Raw genomic sequence first — 14041 nt, 5'->3', positions numbered from 1 at the left:
GAAATGACAAAGCCTGCGGTTCAGAATCTGCAACGTGGCGCTTTCACTGTACCCCGCTGGGTTTATTCACTAATAAAGGGTACTAAAAGCATGTCTTGTGGGATGCCTAGTTATACTGATTATTTGAATATTTGCAAAGATTTCAGTAGCCGTAGCATGGCAGTATATCACATGGATAGTGTGATAAATCTCCCCGTGACAATTTGAAAATATTATTATTTTTTATTACGAATACTGAATCGGTAAGATACCGCACTAGAGTGATTCGTTCTTTTGTTTTTTTGGTAAGGATCTATTGTTATATATTTTGAAGAACAAGGATAACTACATGGAATTGCGTATATATACCTTGTGGCTATTTGTGTCGTTTAATCATCGCTGAGAACGACGAAACAAAAATTTTTGTAGTTTCAGTTTTTACATTATATTAGTTATTATTTACGTATTTCTAATTATTCTCATGTATTGAACTGAATTAAAAATGTTGTTGTCACCCTTTTCCAATAATTTATATAGTATATGTATATATCAATTTGTTGGTTTTTATTATTTCTTTTTATCACGTTTGTCGCGCTCAATTTTTACGTTGATAAAATTACTGTGCAGAACCATCAAAATGTTTTAAAATCAGCTGTCACCTTCCCGCCATGATTGGCACTGCGATATTCTTTTGCAGCCATTGGTCGAGGCGCTCGTGATGCGACAAAAATGTGACGTCACGGTGCTCGCCATGTTAGCTATTGTTATGAAATTTTAAAATGGCGGTTTTATCACTCGAATTTAACAGCTAAATGTGGATATAATAGATGTCTCGCGGCGGCATGGCACGGGGGCTGGTCCATCTTGATAGATTTTACATGATTTAAACATAAAATAAAACACGCAAAACATTTATTTCTATGAATAACAAAATTTACAAAACCATTTTCTATATTTTGTGTGTATGTTTTATTTTTATATCAAACTAGCTAAACTATATCTAAGTTTATGTTACAAAGGAGATTACGAACGTTTGGGTTGTTTTGTACATATTTTTTTAATAAACATAGATAGTCGTAGAGTGAATAAATACCTCGTATGTAATTTCTACGTAATTATTCAAGATGGAGATAAAAATGTGGTGTAAATGTAGTTAACGCAACACTGTTTGTAGTTATCATTTTAATTAGTTAAATTTATACCTCTTTCAGATATTATATTACTTTAATAATATATTTGAGGACGAAAGTTTTAAGTTCTTCTTCAAGAAAATTCAGGAAAACGCGAATACGAAGTTTTCACTCTAAGGCGACGTTATGCATGTTTATAAACTTTGAATTACTATAACAAGTTTTATTTAGTAAAGAATTTAGTTTTTTCTCCGATGGTCAAAAATAGCTAAATTCTTATATGCTAGGATGCAGATTGTAGGCGATGCACTAAGTTTTACTTAAAAAACTACGTTATACGTATTTATATATATATATACATAGATAAAAAAAAATAAACTTATTAAATTAAGCTGTATACCGTTTTGCTGTGAACATCATTCTAATAAGTAAAGGCTGAATCATGTTACACCGGGCCGTGCTCCGGGCGTGCGCTGGCCGTGTATATGCTTTTGTAAGAATTTCATTTTAAACCGGGCCGAGTCCGTGATACGGCCGAGCCACGGTCGGGGCATAGCGACGAGTATTTGTTCCCGGTCCCAACCCCGATAGAGACACGTCGTAATATGAATGCATTCGCCGGACACCTAGAAGCTATTCAACGTTGGCCTATAGTGTAGTGGACAGCGCAAGCGCAAAATGGATGCCGAAAAATTATTACAATGTGTGCGCATGTACCTTGTGCTTTGCTGTGCCTGGTCGGCGCACGGTGGAAATGACACGGCACGGTGTAACATGAATCAATAAATGACAGACCCGGTCGGCACATGGTGGAAACGATACAGCACTGTGACGCCTCGGACCCGACACGGTCCGATGCAAGTCAGTAGCTCGAACTGCGCTACCGGTGAAACGCATGTAACTAATTCCTCTGTCGCGACAGACGTCGCCTTTTTTCAAAAGTAAAATCATGGTTTCAATTCAGTAGCAATGCTTACCCAACGCAAGGTAAATGTTGCTACTGAATAATATATAATTCAACACTAATTTAATAACGCTAATTTTTCGCGTGTCAAACAAAAATTATCGATATTATCTTTGTCTCAAAATCCAAGTTCGACAAAGACGATCTAGACACAATATCAAAGCTCAAAACAATGGTACGGAGGTCATAAGGTCATAAATAGGCGAAGGACCACACATTGTTTATTTACGTTTCCTTAAACTTCAAGTTTTATATTACGAATCCCTCAACCAAATAATAAAAAAAATTTCGTTTCCTTCGGAAATTTTTAGGGGAAGTCGACATTTATTTTTGGAAAAATCTCTAGATTTAAAACTGTTGATGTTTTTCACCTCTGACGTCATTTAACTGTGTCTAATTCTAAAGTTTAGCTTTAATCATATCATCAAAACATCTGCCACAATCTAAAGAATGAAAGTTAGACGTTTTAGGCAACTAACTTGCAAACAACACAAAATGTTAATGTTAAAATTAACACCAGTCATCATTTAAGATAGTAACATATCGACTTTTACTTTGTATAAATGTTTGACCATTATTATAATATCTAGACTTTATAGTCTCGTCTTGCAATCACTGTCTTTTTTCTCTACGACAGCAAGGTCAATATTGTCTACTTCTAAAATATTTATTGGATAGTAAAATTTATTTAGCCCCTGATCTAGACCTTCGGGTTTCTTTTCAATGTCTTTCTTCTCTTCTGCTTCTAAAGCCGTCTTTCTTGCTTTTCTTTGTTCCTGTTTGTGCTGTACGTAGAATGACCTGTAAAGAAATATGAAATTTTTACTTGCCATTGCGTTTACACAGTGTAAATGTTTCTATTTTGGTTAAATGCTATTTCATTTTGCTCAGGCGCAAATAATAGAAATATGTCACCGCTCAGTATAACGTTGTTTTATGAAGATGCCAATATATATATACCTATGTTAAACTTCTTTTGCTTTCGTAAATAACAATAAAATATAACCATTTTCTGCTGCATGGCCTTGTTTAAAAAATTAGCAGTATATCGTAAGTCTAACGCGACTTCAAGTTCGGCTATTAATTCTAATTGAAGACAACATCATCAAACATAATCAAAAATGTCTTACGTGAGAATTATGGCAGCTGGAATGATTAAGGCAGCACTGACCAGGAACACCGCACCAGGCAGAACCTGCAGCGTCTTCATGTACAACCAAGAGTAAAACGGATGGAAGAGAAGTGCCGCCAGTGTCTCGGTTAGGGAGAACAGGGAATTTACTTTTGCTGTAATAGAAATTGTAAATATTGATATTTCTTGTCTAGATTTACTTATGTGCATTGTGGTAGAGTCAGTGTAATAGTCTCTCAGAAATGTGACTGAAGAGGCCATGGGCAGATATTTAAGGCTACAAGATTACATCTTTGCCTTATTATTCACTTACCAGTTTCCTGCTTCTCCACCAATTTCGAAATAATTGATCGCAGTGACGTGAACGTCGTTGCATTCAGTATCTCAGCCACTGGCACTGCAATGATAGGGATTATTGCTGATATTAAAAATAATTTGTGCTAGATTATTTGTTTTATCTATTCTACATAATATGGTGTTTATTTGTTTCTTTCTATCCAAGATAAAATTCTGAGTATTTATAGAGTTCATCATCAACCCATTAAACGTCTCACTGCTGAGCACGGGTCTCCACACAGGAAATAGTTCTCCACCCTGGCCCAATGTGGGTTGGGAACTTCCCACGTTCTCTGAGGATTGTGAACCTACTTCGAAGTGCAGGTTTCATCACGAAATTTTCCTTCACCGAAAATTCCCAGAAACTCAGAGATGCGAGCTCGGATTTGAACCCATGACCCTCTGCTTCAGAGGCGGTAGTTCAAACCATTAGGCTACCACACGGCTTATTTCAAGAGTGTTATAAAACAATTTAAAAAAAAAAAAATTGCTTCCCACTTTCTTATTAGGTGGGTCAATGGATTTGTAGTTCTTCGTAGTCATATCATACTGTGTTTCAAGCTTAAAAATCTAACATCACATCTCAACGGTCATGGTCATCATTTACCACTACCATGATGATCATGAAACAAATTAGAAAGTGTCAATATTCTCACGCAAGCTCATTTCTTTAGAACGTTTTTCCACCGTTAAACTTGTCAATAGAAATAAACAAACACCTGAAGACACCTTGTTATTTTAAATTATGACGTATCATTATTATATTGTTAAAACAAAATATTTCGCAATTGTAATGTACGAACGTTCCAATTAAGGGATAAACCACACTCGAATCGGCTTGAAGGCGATCATGTTTTACAACCACACTTATCGCAATAAGCCGATTCGCCGTCGACAAATATGTACATGCTCCGACGCGCCAATTGTTTCTAAACTAGGATCAGCCGTTGTCGTCGGCATGCGTACGAACGCGATCAGAAGTTCGCAGTAAGCAAATTCGTTGCCGACCTGTGTCGAGCCGAACCAAACTGATGCCAAACGCATAACGTCTTTTTCGCTACTACATTCATTTACATTTTACATTTTCCCTGATCGGCTTAATGCAATTCCGCGTCAATAAGTGTTTATCCCTTGCGCTGAAGCGTCTGGTAAATCAAAAAATAAGGTATTTAAATTAATACCCTGGTTCGGATACGTGGAGGGATTGGGAGAAGATCGTGTCGCGAAGAGAGTTAATTAGGGACAACCGAAAGGACGCCGATCGGTTGGACGTCACAGGTACCGCTGGAGCGACGAAGTCCAGAAAGATCTCAAGGACCTCGGTGCTAGTGACCATATCAGTCAGCCGTGACCAGTAGTTTCATTGCCAATATGTAGTAATAATAATCTCAAAAGCCTAAGAACTCGTGATGCTGTATGTTTAAACAATTCTAACAATATAATAGACACGTATTTTATAGTTTGAGATAAGCAAAATGTATCGTTGGCAAGAGATAGAGGTATTATAATAACAATTATGGGCACCTTTAAAGTAGGTTAAGGTGTACCGCATAAGCGGCGAGGTAAGGGACACGTACAGGTAATAATTATAATTAATTAGCGCTTAGAAGGAAAATTGATGATCTTCGTACATTTACGTGCGTATACAGGAAAAGTTGTCTGCCCTTCAGTATATTAACTGATTATTAACTCATCCGGCCGAAGTTAGAATACTGTAATATTGCCGGTGAGGAAGAATGAGTATCGTTGTGGTTATTTTATGAGCCACAGCTACCTACGTAATGTGAAGTTATTACTTCGAGTTTATTGTACGGTCTTCTCATCAAGATGACGAATTTATTTCAGGCGTAAAGTACTTAGATGTTCCAATGCGGTTTGAGATTTCTCTTGTAGTTATTTCAAGGGTTTTATGAATTTTCTCTGATGTTCTTCTTTCTTATGAATTCCATGGTGTCTTATTTATTATGTAGAATAAATACTTACTGTTTGTGATATTTGACTGAGGTCCAGAAAATAATTTATTATTTAAAACATATAAATATAATAATAAATAACAAATTTCTTTATAATATAGATATTAGTAAATAATTCTAAGCGACACTAACCTAAATACATCTCTATATCTGTGGTAACAAAGGCGGTCCAGATGGAGCCGACGAACTTGCTCGCTACTGAGATCAGACAGAGAAGGGAGTCGTCAATCTGCAGTCGCTTGCTCAAAACTGTTATTGAGAACATTGCACCTGAAAGAACACGAATTGTTTTTAATCGGTTGTTTTTCCTGTCCCTTGAACCATGCTAAAGAAAGTTTCATACGAAATAATAATAATAATAATGAACTAGGAAAACATAACTCCAACCGAAAAGAACAAAAAAGACTACAAAGGATAAGTCGTGAGTTATACGAAAAGCATACAAGGTACTTTTTTGGAGTGAGTTCTGAATTCTACAAAAAGGACTTAAAGTTTAGGATCGAAGCCAACAAATTAAGCAGCAAAAGCAAATTAAGTTACTCTTTACAAGTGAAACAGCTTTATTTTGTCAGTGTAAATTGCATTGTGGTAAGTCATTGTTACGATAATTAAAATACAATATTGTATTTACGGAGTTAAAGTGGAATTGGGCAGGACATAACGCAAGGCGTGGTAATGAGAGATGGAGTAAAACGGTCACAATTGGTCACCAAGAATTAGTCATAAAAAACGTAAGACGATAGAGAGATAGGTATACAATATAAAATCGCTAGTAGATGGATGAGACAAGAGCAACATCTTGGTGGATAGCACAAGCTACGGAAGGCTCACCCTTTGGCTGTGGATGATGAAGAAAGGCATTTGATCAGAATGAATCAATTCCATGGCATCCGACAAATGTTAGTAGTTAGTTCCTTGATAAGTTAGGATGCAATAATAAGTTGAGCAAATGTAAAAAAATAACAAATTTTTCAGAAACATTTGTTTTCAACTGTTACATTAATTACCTCGTTACACCTAGCAGTCTTAAAAATACTAGCGGGCATTGGAAGTTTTGTCCCGTGACCAGAGTAGACAAGTGTAAATAAACTTTGTGGTGAACTTATAGGGGAGAACATACATATGTTTTCATATTACAGAAGAAGGTAACATACTTACCAAAGGAGTGTAAAATAATTGAATAACTGGTGAAGAGACCGAACTTCACCATGTCCCAGTTGAGACGATTTCGCACGAACAAGTAGAAGATACCGTGTTCTGCTGAAAATATTCAATAACAGAGGATTGTTAAATTGTCAATTATATTAAACATCCTTTGTTTTATACCGATTGTAAAATTTATAGTGTCGGTTGCGCAACACATCCACTTTCTTTCATCGATTCATATAAAAAGTATTTTTTGTGCACGATATTTTTATTATTACTACGTCATCACATCATTCATCATCGTCATTATCATCGACATTATTATTGTCATCATTTCAGATGAAAGAAGTCCAATGCTGGCATAGGCTTTCCCCAAAAATTGCTAAGGGTGGTTGTTGACTGCATATTACATCCGCCTAGAATAATGCCATCTAGAACAAAAAGAAGCAAATGCTGTGTCCTCGATCCCAAAAATTTTACAATATTGTAAACTAGAATGACGCCGCTGTCCGTATCCTGAATTTAGCACTTTCTCACTTTCTGCGACATCTACAAATAATGGAATCTTACATTAGTATTCTTATAGCCGAGAAACTTACACATAGTGGGGCCATACAGGATGAAGACAGTGAACAAAGTAAGTAAGACTTTGACTCTTCTGTTGTTTTCTCTCGGCCGGTGCGCGACACTGACTGTGTCTCGAACGTGGGTGATATTGAAGAAGGATACTTTCTCGTCTTTGTTTCGTTCAATCTGCGAAATTATAATTCATTTTCATAATGCTTTTCAATACAGACGTACATAGATGTTCGTAAATATTAAAAAAAATTTGTATGCGAATAAAAGTTTCCCTATAATAACCTCACATTGCAGATATAGTTTATGAGGTGTACTTGGCATTCTTAGTAAATAACCTTCACTGAGCAAAACCTAAAGTACTTTCACTTATATGTTAACAGACAGAAGAGTTAGTTCTTCTCTCAGTTAGATATAAATCATCGATAATATTTAATACAAGATTCTATATAATAGTGATTTATTAAATAGATTTTTATGTATATCCTATCCGTCATGTCTATCAAAAGTTGTATTTCATCTTTTAAAATATTATCGTTCATATCTTCACGTGTCCTACTCATTCACTTTGTTCGACGAGTTAGCGAGTTTTGCTTGTCACGGTTGCAATTTACCGGTTCTATTGTGTTTATTAATACAGCTGTCGAGCTGTTCTCAACGTATTCCGAACGTGTTGAAAATGAACTAATATGTCAGCTTTTTTCATTATAAAACCATGTGATGAGATGAACAAGTCGTGCGCCTTGTGGTAAGCGACACGTCGGCACGAATGTCCTTCATCACAAAGATCTTATGGCCACTGTCACAGTGTCACTCTGGGACAAGTTGATAAGTCCCGTGTGCCTGTAACTTCACCAGCACCCTAAATCTTTCAAACCGGAACGCAATAATGCTCAAATTACTCTTTGGCATCAGAAATAGATAAAGTGGCAGTACTTCACTGGACGAATTCATTCACCAGGAGCTCTACAGCTACTAAAAATTGGTGCTGTGCATAACTTATTTGTACTACTACGTTGTCTTGACCGTTTTCGGCTACGACCACTGCTCCAACTCCGCTGTTTGTAGCGCTCGTATGCTCTAGCCTGGCTCACGTAGCCAATCTTATTAGTTAGTTCTTATTTACACCCATGCGCATAGAAGGCTAGTGATCACACCGTGAACGTAGTGATAGCTGATTGCCACAGGTCAAAATCTCAATTAAAAAAAGAAATTGTAAATATATCGAGTTCTTTAACAAAATCACAAAACAGGCAACAACTCATATTAGTTCCGTCACGCACCGCTAGATGGCATTGGCGTCGAAATAGCAAATTCTGCATCGCGGTGTTAAGATTTTCCCTCGCGGAATGACTACTGGCGGCGATGCGAACATGAATGTAATCCAACTTACGACGTATCTAGCTCTGCTTCCTTGTTTGGAACTCTTCTTTAGATCGTTACCGTTGAACCTACTGCACTGTGCTACGCTTCTAGCGCTGCTTCCTATTTGGGACTCCGCTTTAGAACGTAACACGTAGTTGTTGCACTCTGAGCCGCTTCCTAATTGGAACGTGCTTACGGGTCCTCGACTACGTGCCGATTAGGGGGAGTCCTTTCCCACTATACCACCGACGTTGTACATACTGTATATGATGTCAAAATAAACCCACCATATTGGAAAAACCTGGTTTCCCTCAGTCACCCAAGAACATATTACAGTTCTTAAATTTTCGCGATTGTTACACATAGGAAATGAAACTATTTTTCCGGATTTAAATCGCGTATATTTATTTTTTCAAATAAACCGACGTTTCGAGCCCTTTACAGGTCCCATGGTCACGGTTGACTGAGGTGGTACAGTCATCAACCAACAACTTTCATTTCATTCAAAAGTTTCATTTCCTAATTGTCCAGTGTATCAAAAAAACGAACTGGACCGAAATCTGGATTTTAGGTATAGTTTTATTACGAATGACTTATAATCTGATTTGGAAATATAGAAAAGAACATCGAAAGAACTTTAAAGACAGAAATATATGCATTATTATGTTTCCAGTGTATCAATACACTAAAAGTGTAAAATACATGTAAAAGTTTATTTGATCGAAACGAAACCTGATAATCAGTACATACATGTGAGAATTTCTGAAATGTTTTCACTATCGTAAATTCCCCTTTCCCATTATTATGCATGACAACATCCGCTTTGCCGATTCGACCATTTTGCATTATCGATTTTTAATACAAACTTTTTGACGTCCGGCATAATCCGGACGGAACATAAGCTTGTTACAATAATCACTATTGTTATTATAATCAGATGTCAGTCAAAATATTGTTTGTGTAATGAAAGGTAAAACAATTATGTAATACAGCGGCGCGAGTGTCACCTTGTTCTGAATTAAAATTTTATCTCTTCACCCTTTGTCATCATTTCGCTATGTGTGAAGACGCATTCAATCAGTGTAACTCCTTGTAGTTCCTTTGTCAGAAGGATCATCGCCTATGGAAGGTTAAACTCAAACTTATATGAGTCCCTTACGAGTCGTTTCCTCCTAATTTTACATACAGGTTCCTTTACATAGATAGAACACGTTGTAGAGTACATAAAAGAAATACTAGGCAAAATGGTTGTACCTTCAAAATTATTGTTAAAGGAATTACTGGAAGTAGTTGAGTACTACAGTACTACCTATCGGTTGTGTCACCGACTTTATTTTTTAGTAGTTATAGCTTAGGTGCCTTAAATGTACGTGTATTACTTATTTATATATAGCATAATTTTTTTTAAAGACACGTAAATCTACGTAAAACTTTCCTTTGATAAAACTTTAATCTGATATGTGCGACAATCGATTAGAAATTTATATAAATTTTTCCTTAAGTGTGAGATATTTATAAGCACGCTTTTTTCAAATTTCAGATAAGACGAAGTGTTTCTATAAGAGCACACTGCACTGAAAAGTTTTTCATCTATGAATAGTCAGACCGTCAATCTCCAAAACAATTATTTATTCCGGAGTTTCATGGTTATTCGAGTTTGTAGAACAAAAAGAGCGTTAGCGACATTACGCTTTATGTTTTATACCACTTAGGTATTAGGAAACTTTGGCGGAGCATCAATACTTCACTATCGATACTAACCCTAATAACCTTATCTGGATTACAAAATATGGCACGGCTTTTATCATATCATTGAGGTGTTATTTTTCGTAAGTTACCATATCTAATCTTTTATTGTAATGGATAGCTTGTTTTCAATTATTTGTTAGTTTGTTCTTGCGCCTGCTCCGGCTCCGTTTTGGCCAATTCATTTGAAAACTTATTGATTAAGACAATAGTGGGATTTACGCAGACACTCTATCGCGCGTGATACATCAATCGTGCGCAATTGAGCGCGCGTCTAATGATGTTGGAAGGAAAAGGGTAAGACCGCACGATTGTGCTCATCAGTCAGTTGCGCATCAGTTTCACGCGGTCTATCCTGCGCTATTAGCCTCCATACGGACGCTTTTTCCGTTGTAACAACAACGAACACGAGCAATCGCGCGCGAAAGAACGTTAGTTCAAAAAAAAATCAAACCGGTAATTGCGCACAAATGCGCGTGCAGGCTTTCACGCGCGCAATCGTGTGACGCTCCTGATCACGCGCGATAGAGTGACTGTGTAAAGGGGGCTAATCCATTATAAACATTGATTCCTTGAAGTTAAATTGTTACTAAATAAGATTGAGTTGAAATTGGTTGTACATCAGATAAATAAAAAAAAGAAGCGGACCATCGGAATCAACACAATACATAATATTGCTAGTACTGCTAAGTTTGAGAAGTAGGTAATTAAAAAAATACAAGTTCTACTTACAACAGGGAGGCCTTTTTCTCTTAGTAGATCATCAGGCTCTTTCAAGCAAAAGCATCCGTACAATAACACGAGAGTGAATAGTGTAGTCGTCATAGAAAAAATTCCATAGTATCCCATCCTCTGTAGCAAAAATCCACTTGCACCAATTCCAATAGGAACTCCAACCGTCATGCAAAAGTTTACCAGGCCAACTCTGAAGGTTCTCGTTTCCTCGGAAGTAATGTCGCTAATGTAGCTAAAGACTCCAAGGAACATCGTCACCCATCCTCCCGTTCCAGCTACAAATATGGTTTCTAACAATATCGTGATTTGAACAGGAATTTCGTAGAAGTAATATACATTGATGATGTTATTCACAGATGTTAATACTTCACCAAAAATTGGCAGAAGAATGCATATCTTGCGCTTCCCAGTTCTATCGCTCCAAGATCCTAGGAACATTATTATGATGCATGGTAATGCCGTTCGAATAACGCCTCTCCATATATCTATAGAAGAAATCAGTTTCTGTACTTCCTTTTCGTAATGCGAATAGTTATTGCTACTTCTCTTTATCAAAGCATCGCAAACCTCGTCACTGAAGTTCAAATTGACTCTACAAGCTTTATCCAAATTCAAATTTGTCATAGCAAACATAGATATTACACTTGGTATAATAAGTCCAGCTAGTAATGGTTCAACTGTTATATTGTTCTTAATATGTAATAATTTTTCACTAAAACTTTTGTGTTTGTACAATTTCTCTTCTTCTGTATTAAGGGGTTTTTCTTCCTTATTCTCCATTTTCTCTTTATTTTCCATTTTGAGGGTTACACTGAATTATTATGCACTGACTTGTTCGATTATATCATTGTTTACTATTGGCTGTGTGAAGCACAAGCGACTGCCACTAGCAATGTTTGACTTCACATTATGAAAGACACTCTATAGCGAGACAATAATTACTGCAGTGTTTAGTCGCGTTCACTGTATATTATTTGTTTGATATCAATAAAGTGATAAAGTGATGTGATTATATAGCATTTTGTTGTAAAGTACACGAGGTGGTCTAATTAGTATAGCTTTGGTCTGTTTTGGATGTATCTTGGTGATTTTTCACTTTAGTTGTTGCGGTGATTCAAATCTTTCGCTAGATTTCTTGTTGGCTTTTTTAAAATCTCTGAAAGTTTAAACTTGCTTGTTGTTGCTTAGAAAATAAATCTAAATTAATATATATTTTTTATATTATGTATTATCTGATGTTAGTTCAGTACATCGCACATCACACATCGCAATGTGAAATGTTTCTAGGATAGTCACGTTTATAAATACTGGTGTTATTGTCACGGTCGGTGGCTGCGAAAATGTGCACTTTTGAAGAACTACATTAGCATTAAAAATGATACACTAATAGCGTAGGTATGATTTGTGGTACTTTATTATTATCGTTAATGTGTGATGACTTTTATTTTTATTTAACACCTTTTATCTGGTGCTTTTACAATATATTAGATACATTGTTACTTACATATCGATTAATTCTTTATTATCGCCCTTTATAGCTGTTTTTGCTACTCCTATAAGTTTTTTGATATTGTATTTTTTATGTTTACTAAATGAACGTGATAAGTGTCCAATGTTAAATTGAGTGGGAAATTGGTTTGTCAAAATGGTGGCATTCCGGTTTTTTTAACTTATCATTTACAATACATTTAATGATGTGAAATTAATTGCAATTTAGCATGGAAAATCGTCTTTTGGGAGAGCAGGCTAGGTTGCTATGGCAATTGCTTTAAATATCCTCTAGATGAGTTTGAGAAATCCATTTTTTCTAGTGTGTGGGTGATCAATTTCATAAATTCTGTTGAAAGGATTATTTTGAAAATATATCCATTTGGATAAAATCTCTTGACTTAATTAAACAAATTATACCTATTTCAATTTATACTCTGGAAACCACTAAAACTCTTCGTGTTACTGTGTTATTTTGGGATTAATATAAACACTGTAAAATTTTGATGTAATGTGCCTATTAGATGCCTTTAGTTCTTTAACTTTGAAGGTATGAGTGCTTTTTTAATTGTATTGTCTGAAACCGGTAACCAAGTATTACAGTCTACATTGCTTGACAATTATAATAATCGCCGTAGTCAGTGAGATACCGCAATCGTCTCGGTTACAGTGACTTAGACACGTGTTAGATAGCCAGGAGCGCTGAAGCTGAAGCGATGAAGAAGAGAGTAAGGTGCCCAGTTTCTTCATCCCGAGAATTCTGACATATACCCGCAAAACGGTGATTTGGAAACGACCAGGCAATTTGATTATCTCATAGAGACTGATACAAGTTCACCCACAGTACAGCTAGGTATTTGTGGGGAATTTTGATGCGCATCATCAAGAGTGATTGTTCTTATATGGAGACATTATATGTAATAATATATAAAACGCACACACTCGTTGCCCCCGCACTAGGGAAACCCTGTATTGCGGGTGCCATGGACACAGACGTAGACAAACACAAATTATATCCAAACTCACGAGGAAAATAAATGTAGGCCACACAAATATTTATCCCGGTCCGGGAATCGAACCCGTGGTAGTCCAGCATGGTGACCGTTCGGTCACAGAGGCAGTTAAATTTATATAGAGATTTATAAGAGATATACATTAAATAGAGATATAAAACAAAACTTCCAATGATTCTGGATCTTTTCCAGCTAATAAGCTGTGCTGCAAGAACAAAGAATGTTGAGAGGCACACAGGCAATCTTTTTTGATCTGCTGATAACTGATCTCAACTATAGTAATTGTATAACTTCTGCGTTCATTTGTTTTATCAATGGTATTTTAAAATAAATATGTTAAAATTTACAAAGAGTAAAACCCTAGAGATTCTTACTCATTCTTCTCAGGTTCTGCTTACCTTTAGGTTATGTAAATATATAGGTGTGATGTAAGTGATTAATTTTTGTCAAATTTGTAA

The 14041-nt window shown here is 36.1% G+C and overlaps 1 protein-coding gene across 1 annotated transcript; it reads right to left on the bottom strand.

Moving 5' to 3' along the window:
• Window positions 1-943: 943 nt before the first annotated feature.
• On the bottom strand, window positions 944-12139 carry LOC113236624 (proton-coupled folate transporter-like). Its single transcript, XM_026472785.1, has 7 exons — window positions 11080-12139; window positions 7260-7413; window positions 6673-6774; window positions 5647-5784; window positions 3519-3602; window positions 3204-3360; window positions 944-2874 (listed from the first exon to the last, which is right to left on the bottom strand). Exons 1-7 carry the CDS (start codon window positions 11878-11880, stop codon window positions 2667-2669), a joined length of 1644 nt encoding a protein of 547 aa, XP_026328570.1. The 5' UTR covers window positions 11881-12139; the 3' UTR covers window positions 944-2666.
• Window positions 12140-14041: the final 1902 nt, after the last annotated feature.

This window comes from Hyposmocoma kahamanoa, unplaced genomic scaffold (assembly GCF_003589595.1).
Source record: "Hyposmocoma kahamanoa isolate Upper Pololo Valley unplaced genomic scaffold, ASM358959v1 92, whole genome shotgun sequence".
In the NCBI taxonomy this organism is placed as follows: Eukaryota; Metazoa; Arthropoda; class Insecta; order Lepidoptera; family Cosmopterigidae; genus Hyposmocoma; species Hyposmocoma kahamanoa.
This window is presented reverse-complemented; position numbering and strand designations above follow the sequence as displayed.

Bases quoted from the DNA above. Each gene is read 5' to 3' on its own strand.
- LOC113236624 (XM_026472785.1), bottom strand. From the start codon at position 11,880: ATGGAAAATAAAGAGAAAATGGAGAATAAGGAAGAAAAACCCCTTAAT. The intron at 7,414-11,079 runs GTAAGTAGAACT...ATAATTTCGCAG, and splicing joins GAGAAAAAGGCCTCCCTGTT to ATTGAACGAAACAAAGACGA. The intron at 5,785-6,672 runs GTAAGTATGTTA...GTGTTCTTTCAG, and splicing joins AATTATTTTACACTCCTTTG to GTGCAATGTTCTCAATAACA.